This window comes from Limulus polyphemus, unplaced genomic scaffold (assembly GCF_000517525.1).
Source record: "Limulus polyphemus unplaced genomic scaffold, Limulus_polyphemus-2.1.2 Scaffold1152, whole genome shotgun sequence".
NCBI lineage: Eukaryota > Metazoa > Arthropoda > Merostomata > Xiphosura > Limulidae > Limulus > Limulus polyphemus.
In genome coordinates this window covers 292957-303710 of record NW_013666762.1, presented here as the reverse complement: position 1 = coordinate 303710, position 10754 = coordinate 292957, and the positions used below count along the sequence as shown (strand labels likewise).

Below are 10754 nucleotides of genomic sequence, written 5' to 3'. Positions count from 1 at the left end.
TTAGTTCTATATATATATATATATAGTTATTTCTGTTTCGTTCTTTGCCTGGTTGGTATTTCAGATTTCTCAACTTGTTTAAACTGTCTAGTTGTTTCTGTTTCATTCTTTGCCTATTTGGTATTTGGAATTTCTCAATTTGTTTAAATCTTTTAGTTGTTTCTGTTTCGTTCTTTGTCTCTTCTGTATTTCAGACTTCGCAATTTGTTTAAATCGTTCAACACCAAAACCGAAACAACTGTCTAGTTGTTTTTGTTTCGTTTCTATTTATTTGTATTTTACGTTTCGCAATTCGAGCAAAATAATTCGCACAGATACCAAAATAACAGTTCATATAAGTCTTTAGTAATTTTGACATGATGAAATAGCAAAATAATAGTTTTTGTCGGTGAGTGACCGAACTGTGAGATTAAGCTTTACACATATATATATATACACATGTAAATTCCATAAATAATAATATTTAGACAGTGTATTGTTTTGTTCGTTGACAATCAATAAACTTTGTATTTTGACTTTCAAAAAAACACGACTTAGCATGAGAGAGACAGACGACACTAAACCTTTACTTTTTTTACTTTGACCACACACGTGTATTGTTCGGGTCACATAAGTAAACTAAAAACACGTTTAATAGGACTGTAAGCAGTCATCTGATATTTTATGTCGTTAGCAGGCCATCAGTAAATTAAACCCAATTAGAAAAAACTAATGGAAGTATTTCAATATAACTTACGAGCACAGAGGTAAGTCTGAAAACTTACAACGCTAAAAAAAAAAACGGGTTTTCGATACCCGTATTGGGCACAGCACAGATAGCCCATTGTGTATCTATGTTCTTAGCTATAAACAAACAATTTCCTTTCGAGTTCTAACGTCATTTAATTGTTTTTTAATTCCGATTTTCAATAAAGCTACTAGATTTCGTGTGAATGTTTGGGTTTAAAAAACCCCCAATTAGAATTGACTTCAAAACTACAAGTCAACCGCACTGTAAGCAGCTAGTCAATTTACATCTTTTGTTCACAGGTGGGTCAGCGGTAAGTTTACGGACTTACAACGCTAAAATCTATGGTGGTTCGATTCCCTGCAGGGAACAGAACGATGTTAACCCATTGTGTAACTTTGCGCTAGAAAACAACAACAACAGCATCTTTACACGGAAAAAGTTTTTTTTTAATCGCTAAGACAAGAATGTGTTTTTTACTGCATGCAACCAGGTTTTTAAAATGTATATTTTAATATGTAAGATTTCCTTCAAAAAGAACCTGGATATAAAAGTGCATGATGTACTCTAACAGACCTCATCACGCATATTCCTCTCAGACTATGCATATATAAGTGTACATATAACATTATCCGGTATTTTGCACGCATGATTGCCTAAAACCAGGTTTACCTCTGACTTTCATAACGGTTCAGTGGTTGTGTGTAACCTCAGTTTTTCTCTCTGCCAAGCTCCCTTGGCAGACAAAAGAGTAAGCAGTAGGTATTTATGACCCAGTAATGTAGTAGGCGTTACTGAAGACTCATCCAAGTAACGCGGTTTACTATCCGCTTAGGCTTAACTTCCGATTGGCTTGCTGCATGCGATAAAGTAATATTACAAAACCTAACAAACCAAGGTTATTGGGACGACGGTCCATGAACTATGTATTGCGGAGAAATATAAATTTTTGTTTTTTAGGGAATAAGCTTCTACAACTGATGATCGTAACAATGGTAATCGGTGACGTCAAAAGAGAACTAGAAACTGTTCACGTACCAATAATTACACGAGCAACCGGCCTGAGCAGGCGACCACGTGCTGTTTACAACAAACAAAATAAATTACGGGTCCTAAATACAACGAGCCAAGCGTCTAGGTTATTAAGGAAAAGCATCCCGCTGTTTGCCACGATCATGGCACGTGCCACCTAGGATTTATCTCGAAAAACGGCAAAGATGATAGTATATTAAAAATTACTAAGAAGTTGTATGTAGACATATACGCATGATTTTGGGGGGATATGTCCCCCTTAATTTTCAAGGATAGAATACCCTCATGCGTATCCTGGCTACAGAAACTGCCCATCCCCTCACACACATAGTTTAAAACTCCGCTCACATTTTGTTTTTCTTCGTGGTTAAAGATATTATCGGCTAAATTAAAAATTAATATCATTGATATTATTTCAGGTTGTAGATACAGCAATAGTTTTTAAAAAGGCAAACTTTAAGGAACTAGAATATCTACTCATTTACAATGTTTACAAGTGAAAAGGAAATAAAAAAACGTTTTCATAGAGTGGTTTACCTGTATGTAAAACACTGGTTTTGTGAATCTATATAAATCTATGTATATTTATATACTATATGTTGTATTAAATTAGGCGTATTTTATATTAACATTTTCACAGAGGGTATTGCAGTATATTGTAGCGTTATTAGTTTTTAATAATAATTTTTCACTCAAACTGGAACATTCGTATGGATTACTTGGAGAATGTTTATATCAAAAAGTTTGTATAGAATAACATGTACATAGTAAGTAGGCATATATTAATTAATTAACATAAATAATTACTATATCTAATAATTTTCGAAACAAAGCCTACGCATACTTAAATTAAAGAACAAAAGCCCACCCCAGTGGCACAGCGGTAAGCCTGCGGACTTATACCGCTCGAAATCGAGTTTCGATTCCCCGTGGTGGGCAGAGCATAGATAGTCTTTTGTGTAGCTTTGTGCTTAATTACAAACAACGAAAGCGTACTCACATAGGGCTTATTGTGAATCACACAAAAGTTGTCCATTAATTATAATTTCTCATCAAATCATTTTAGTATTCTCTTTGATTCGCCAAAGAAATTTAAAAAACTCCATTACTCGTTAAACCTAAAATTTCGAAAGAACGCAATATTTTTAAACATCCTATTTTTGTATATACTGCTAAAGCTAGGCATTCATTACCGGGGTTGTATGGTCCCTTGAATTAATTTTAACCCCGCACACTTCATAATTACTTAACAACATTGTCATTTTTCAAATATTCTAAGGTTTTTTCACCAGAATTTATATGAAAACGTTTCGTGTTACTGGTGCAGTAAAAATAAAATAAATCAAAATTCTTGCATCAGTATGTCCAAAGCAATCTTTCCAGGTGTGTGATTCGTGTTTTGTGTGGAAGTTAATACTGCTTCGATACAATTTTTTTAGTTTGGCGTACTGAAGAAGCATTGTATTAGTCTACGCACGTCAAAGAACACGGTAAAATATGAAATTGACTCATATAGGGAGCCATTTTTATCTTTTTAAAACCAAACAAATTGTCGGTATGTCCTAATCTATAGACATCGCACAGAAACTTTATAAACTATCATTATGATTCGAACGAGTCTATCTATGAAAGCATTCTTCACCAGTAAATTACAATTTATATTCTGTGTCAGTTAACTAACGAATAGCATTCTATTTTCGTCTTTTCTATATAATGAATGACATTAGAGAATAACCATGCGTGTTTATCGTATATGAATGAATAAAATACAATGTTAAAGGAAACGAAAATGTCGTTCGTGTCTTGCACATCATTGTTGCAAGAATGGCATTTCCGTAGGCAAAGTCGCTTGTGTCTTATAATTAATGTATTATTGTTGCAAGAATGACATCTCCGCAGGCAAAGTCGCTTGTGTCTTATAATTAATGTATCATTGTTGCAAGAATGACATCTCCGCAGGCAAAGTCGCTTGTGTCTTATAATTAATGTATTATTGTTGCAAGAATGACATCTCCGCAGGCAAAGTCGCTTGTGTCTTATAATTCAGGTATTATTGTTGCAAGAATGACATCCTCGTAGGCAAAGCTTTCTGTGTCTTGCAATTATCATTGTTGCAAGAATGACATACTCGTATGTAAACCTACCCTAAATTCGTATAACTATCTCTCAGAAAACTAATTTTATGTTAAAAATAATTTACAAAAAGAAGTATTCCTCCACAAAACCAAATAAACTACTTCTTTATCAATTGCGCTCATTTTTTCTCACGTTATTGTTACCAGCGGTCAAATTGACCATTCTCTAGGGATCAGTAGGAGGATACCGAAATCTCACGGGAAAATTACTGTAAGTATCCATTTCACAAAGTTGCTGGAAACATTTATATCATTTGCTGTTTAATTTCACAGTAAACCAAAAACATAACTCTTTTAATCCTGGCTTTCTGCGACCGTTAATATATGTTTGAACTACAACCGTTTTAGAAACACAGACAGTAAACTTGATTAATTCATATGTTACGTCAGATCTTGTATAATCAAATTGTGTTGTAATGTTGTAACATCAGACCTTGCATAATGAAATTGTAATGTTGTAATACCAAATATTGTATTATGAAATTTTAATATTGTAACATCAGATCTTGTATAATGAAATAGTTTTGGTTTGGTCTGTTTGGAATTTCGCGCAAAGCTACAGAAGGGCTATCTGCGCTAGACGTCCTTAATTTAGCAGTGATAGACTAGAGGGAAGGCAGCTAGTCAACACCACCCACCGCCAACTACTGAGCTACTCATTTACCAACGAATAATTGGATTGGTTGTAATCATTATAACGCCCCCACGGCTGAACGGGCGAGCATGTTCGAACCCGTGACCCTCAGATTGCGTGTCGAGCGCCCTAACCAAATTATGCCAGGCCTAATGCAATTGTAATCTTGCATAATCAAGTTGTAGAGTAATGTTGTAATATCAGATCTAGTATAATATTATTGTATTGTAATGTTGTAATATCAGATCTAGTATAATATTATTGTATTGTGATGTTGTAATATCAGATCTAGTATAATATTATTGTATTGTAATGTTGTAATATCAGATCTAGTATAATATAATTGTATTGTAATGTTGTAATATCAGATCTAGTATAATATTATTGTATTGTGATGTTGTAATATCAGATCTAGTATAATATTCTTGTATTGTAATGTTGTAATATCAGATCTAGTATCATATAATTGTATTGTAATGTTTTAGCATCAGACCTTACATAATCATATTGTATCGTTATGTGGTATCATCAAATCTTGTATAATGAAAATGTATCGTAATGTTGTAACGTCAGACTTTTATATAACTTACACATATTTATAATAAAACAAAATAAAAAATATATAAAATGTATAAGTAAGTTTTTAAATATTGTTTCTTTCCAGATTTATTTTGATCTCTTGTGATTCACTAATGTTTTTTCAATTATATATTATATATATATAAACACACACGCACACACACACATACACATATATATACATATACATAAAAGTTATGTAACTTACGATTTTCAAATTACCTGTTCTAATAATAAACATTTAAAAGTATTAGAATAACATATTGTAATTGAGTTACCCTAGCCATAATTTATTCCATCCTTACAGGCAAAATAACTCAGTTGTAGGAGAAATATCAGCCTCTTTCTTATTTTTTAAAACACGAAATTATTTTTCACTGTGACACCAACTTATACGATGTTTTATCTGCGGAAGTAATTCTGCTTCCACGTAGTGATATATGTTGTATACTGACTGTCACACCGATCACATTATAAATACAAAATTAAATGAAATAACCATGGTTGTTTCTGGTAAGAAATTACAATGGTCTAAAGTTTTGTCCTTAGAAATACGGACCAAAAAATATACTTCATAAGCTATAGTTTTTCTTTTTTTCTTTTTTTTTACATTAAAGCTTTAATTATTATTCATTGTTTACTGTTGTATTGGCCAGATTAGATAAAAATAAAACAGCCAGTTGTTTGTTTTATTGTAAAAGTGTTTTTAAGTAGTTTTATAACAATTGTCAACCATAAAGCCAGAAGAAAAGTTTTTGTTATTTACCTGACCCGTATGTATGCGTTCCCTTCAGTGCAACTTTCAGGCAGTGCCGAATGGTAGCGGCTCCTTATTGTCATAGCCTTCCATGGCCGCAATGTCTTGGCAAGGAAGGACGTGCGTATCGCGTCTCTCACATGGCTGACCCACCCACCACGAGCTGGAAGCAACTAAAATCTTGCAGAGGATTAGCTGATTGGCTGACTAAAGCAGGCACGTGAAACGTTCCCAGAACAAAAAGGTGACGAACAAAATTGGAGTCCTAAATGATCAGGAAAATCTTGGCTTGCTGCAATTGTTAAGCGAACTCGGTACAGAAAAGAAATAGGCTTTGTCTTGGTTAGATTTCACCATAACTAAGTTGCAGCGTCAGGATGTTGAACCACCTGCACAGTTCTTCGTCTCCCTTAGGTAAGCCTTGCGCTGGCGTCTCTAGCAGTTACCAGCAGAAAGGAGAATTAATTGAGTTATTTGACTCTTTCATTAGGCTGTTCTCGTTTGATAGGTTTGCCCCTGATTTAATTTGTTGAGCGGGGATTAACTAGTTTACTCTCGGCCTATTCTATGCACTCTCCTAAATGTAATTTGTCGCGTCAACTCACTGCGTGCTCGCGCGCACCTCTGCGGTTTACTCCTACCATGACTTTTTTCTGTACTTGGTACCACCATAAAATGCTTGCTAATTTGACTGCCCTTAAACTTTCACCATTCGGTAATAAGAATTATCTTTAATCAGGAATAGAACAAATAAAATTACAGAGTTTTGTTAATTTATTTAGTTTGAGCTTTGCGCATTCCCGCCCATTGTCTTGTCGTGGTAGCAATGACGGTTCACTTAAGAGAAGGAAGAGAAAATTAAAACTAATGAAACTGAAATTAAGTATTAACTATAAAACCATGTTTATCTTCTCTTTCTCCTCCAGTAGCGAAGAACGATGGAACAGGAGAAAGCCTTAAACCTAACGGAGGAGCGGACCATCACTACACGCCTGGCGGAGCCACACTGCAGGTACTGGAATCCACCGGTATTCACCAGCGACCCATGGTCGTCCCAGGGAACGGAAGCGGCGTCGGCAGCGGCTCCGGCCCAACTCATTGTTCTGATTCGGACAAACCCTTAAAGCCAAAGCGGCATCGGACCCGATTCACTCCCGCCCAGCTGCAGGAGCTTGAGCGGAGCTTCGCCAAAACTCATTACCCGGATATTTTCATGAGGGAAGAGCTGGCAATGAGAATCGGATTAACGGAATCTCGTGTACAGGTATGTTGTTTTCAACACACGTCTCATGTATCTTCGTTTCTTTGTAAGTTTTGAGCACAAAGTTTGTTCCCTGTATGAGCTATACAATTCAATAACCTGATAGGCAGATGTACGTCCAAAATTTAGTAAAATTGGAAATATATAGCACAATCCATAAAACTCATAGTTTCGCTATTTCTTGGGCTAAACATTTTTTTTCTTTGCTTTTTACGAAATAACAGAGTTCCCGCTGCTTTCACTAAGATTTGAAAGTTTTCATATGATTCAATGTTGGGTTCAAAATTATCCATGAATTTGAAATTAAATTTGACTATAATTTGTTGCCTTGGCCACGTTAGTCACTGGAATAAAATATCAAGCTCGCTTAATATAGCGGACAAGTTCGTTTTTTTTTATTCTAAAGAGATAACCCTTTAGGATAATCCATCTAAAGTCACGAGTCTTATTTAACCAAGAACAAAATCATTTTTATTTATTTAGAAAAAAATATTTTTAAGGCTAGCTGAAGTTGCAGGTATTCTTTATTTAGAACTAAATCATTATTACTTATTTAGAATAAAATATTTTTAAGGCTGGGTGAGGTTGCAGGTCTTCTTTATATAGAACAAAATCATTATCATTTATTTAGAAAAAAATATTTTTAAGGCTAGGTGAGGTTGCAGGTCTTCTTTATCTAGAACTAAATCATTATTACTTATTTAGAAAAAAATATTTTTAAGGCTAGGTGAGGTTGCAGGTCTTCTTTATATAGAACAAAATCATTATTATTTATTTAGAAAAAACTTTTTAAGGCTAGGTGAGGTTGCAGGTCTTCTTTATCTAGAACAAAATATTTTTTATATAGAAAAAAAATCTTTTTAAGGCTAGGTGAGGTTGCATGTATTTTTTATCTAGAAAAAAGCATTTTTATTTATTTAGAAAAAATATTTTTAAGGCTAGCTGAAATCGCAGGTCTTCTTTTATGTAGAACAATATCATTTTTATTTATATAAAATAATATATTTTAAGATACTCTATCCAAAGTTAGAAGTCTACTTTTATTTAGAACAATATCTTTTTTTTATTTATTTATTAACATATCTCGGGAAAATTATTACATATGAAATTCAAGTTAATTTAATTTTGCTTACCTAGATATATACGTACCGTTAAGTGTTGAGGTCCTTTCTACATGTAAGACATTGTGTTTTATTTTCTTCGTGCAAATCTATACTTTATCAACAACAGGAATCAAACCGAGAACTTTAGAGTTTTAAGTCCGTAAACTAAAAGTGAGTGACGCTTCTGTGATTGTTGCCTACACAGGAAGGTGAAAAAGTGCCACAAAATGCTTGATCATCTATAGATTTAAGTGCTTTAAAGCTGCAGATTGTTAACCTTTTAAAATGGTGTTCCTAAAATGGTTACTGTTGTTTCATAATAGCAGGCACGGGTTAAAAATAACGTGGGTGTAACAAAACAACAGTAACTACATGTTATTTTTAAACCTATTCCTGGTGTAACAAAACAACAGTAACTACATGTTATTTTTAACCATTCTTGGTGTAATGAAACAACAGTAAGTACACGTAATTTTAACCCATGTCTGGTGTTACGAAACAACAGTCACTATACGTTATTTTTAACCGATGCCTGGTGTTATGAAACAACAGTCACTAAAAAATAGGTTTAAAAATAACATGTACTTACTGTTGTTTTGTTACACCAAGCATAGGTTTAAAAATAACATGTAGTTACTGTTGTTTTCTAACACCAGGAATAGGTTTAAAAATAACATGTAGTTACTGTTGTTTTCTAACACCAGGAATAGGTTTAAAAATAACATGTAGTTACTGTTGTTTTGTTACACCAAGCATAGGTTTAAAAATAACATGTAGTTACTCTCGTTTCTTAGGTTTGGATTTCTGCGCTGTTGTTGTCAGTATTAATTCTAAAATTCCGCTGAAACTTTTAAAATCGCTGATTTTGTTTTTATAATCGAATAGAAAACAAAACAAAGTTTCCTTATAGGTGTTAAAGGCATTAAATATGCGCAGACAAGCTCGAAAATCGTCATCCTGGTATCTGTTTTTGAGTGTTTTATTGTGACCTGCGGTGTCCTTTGAAGGGTGCAGCACCGGATGCTAACCAACTGGGCTAAAGCTAGCTTCCACACACCAAAATATATCATATAAAAGTGTGAAAACACGTGGAGCTCAACAGAAAAGTAACGTTTCTCTCTTTAAAACATCCTTATTTTTTCCGTAACTTTCCATAGTTTTAGGCTTGGTTTCGCAGAAAACATTCAATTATAGATACAAATTATCACTGATAAATATGGAGATTTTCTTCGTCATAAATAGGTTAAAGAAGAAAAAAAACTTTTTTCTTTTAGATTTCATATGAATTGAGTCAAGATTTTTTTTCTACATTTATATTCAAAAATACATAAACATGTTTCCAGCCTTGTACGTTTTTGTTACGTGTTAGTTGTCTATTGGGACTTACCCGTATGTAGATTGTTTGTATATTTTCCAAGCACCATAGAAGTAAGTGAATTATAGTGTGTCATCAATATCCCATGTATCATGAAGTTGTGGCATTGAAATAATTTAACCACTGTTATGCCTGTCGTATCTTAGGCAGCCTGAAGCACCCCGGTATTAGGCCGAAGGCTTCGTCGGCACTTGATATAATAAATACGGTGTGGTTTACGTATTATTATTATTATTATGCATTATTCTCTCACTCAGAAGTTCTCATAAACGTACTGTCTGTAATGAGAGTAATTAAAAAGTGAGTCTGCTTATTTTTTTATCTATTACACCAACTAACAAGATAAAAAAATCAGGGTGGTTATAAAGTTGGCCTTCTTTATTGTTCGTAACTTTTTTCGAAGTGAAAATTCTAAGACATTAAAACTAAAAATGGGTACGTGCGGGTTTAATCCGCAACTTATGGGGACCATTCTCACATGTTATTGTGATTTATATATGTTGATGACATAATCCTACCTATCCTTCCGATGTAGAATCATGAGTAATTTTCTCAGGAACTAAAAGTAAATGATTCTCCTATAATACTAACGAATATCATAGGTATTTACATAGAATAATGATGTGGAATATATGGGACCGTGAATCTGTAACTAAGTAAGTAACACCCTAAATCCGAAACACGGTCTTCTTACCGTCAGCTTGAGCGCCAAATGGCTGTTGTAAAGCACTAAAAACAGAAACATTTGGGCGGAACCAAGTGAACCATATACAATCTGAGGGCGGTGGTTTGACCTCGCGCCACATGCCAGATGACACTGCTGTGTTGCCACAGACCTATTGTCTTTCTCGTACACAATAACTTGATGTGTATACAGATGTTTAGATGTGTTTTCTGTAAAGAAAGTAGCGAACGACCTTCGATTTAATGAGAACGTTGTCTACTCCTGTCTATCTTTCTAATGTTTTTACTATAAATATATATTCAAATATATTTCTTTATCTTTTGAATTATTAACTTTCTGATAATATGTCTAGGTTTGATGCATTTTAATCTTATTTTAAAACCGAAATTTAATAACAGATTGATTTGTTTGTTTTGAATTTCGCGCAAAGCTACACGGGGGCTATCTGCGCTAGCCGTCCCTAATT

At 33.8% G+C, this 10754-nt stretch overlaps 1 protein-coding gene across 2 annotated transcripts in view; it reads left to right on the top strand.

Moving 5' to 3' along the window:
- Positions 1 to 10754, top strand: part of LOC106462370 (homeobox protein orthopedia-like) — a 22725-nt gene that overhangs the window by 1657 nt on the left and 10314 nt on the right. Inside the window, exons 1-2 of one of the 2 annotated variants that reach the window (XM_022389611.1) lie at positions 6192 to 6278; positions 6791 to 7128. In XM_022389611.1, the coding sequence (XP_022245319.1) occupies positions 6242 to 6278; positions 6791 to 7128 (375 nt within the window). In that variant the 5' untranslated portion in view covers positions 6192 to 6241. Of the gene's footprint in view, positions 1 to 6191; positions 6279 to 6790; positions 7129 to 10754 lie in introns of those variants that run through there. The other variant, XM_022389612.1, reaches the window with a different exon arrangement.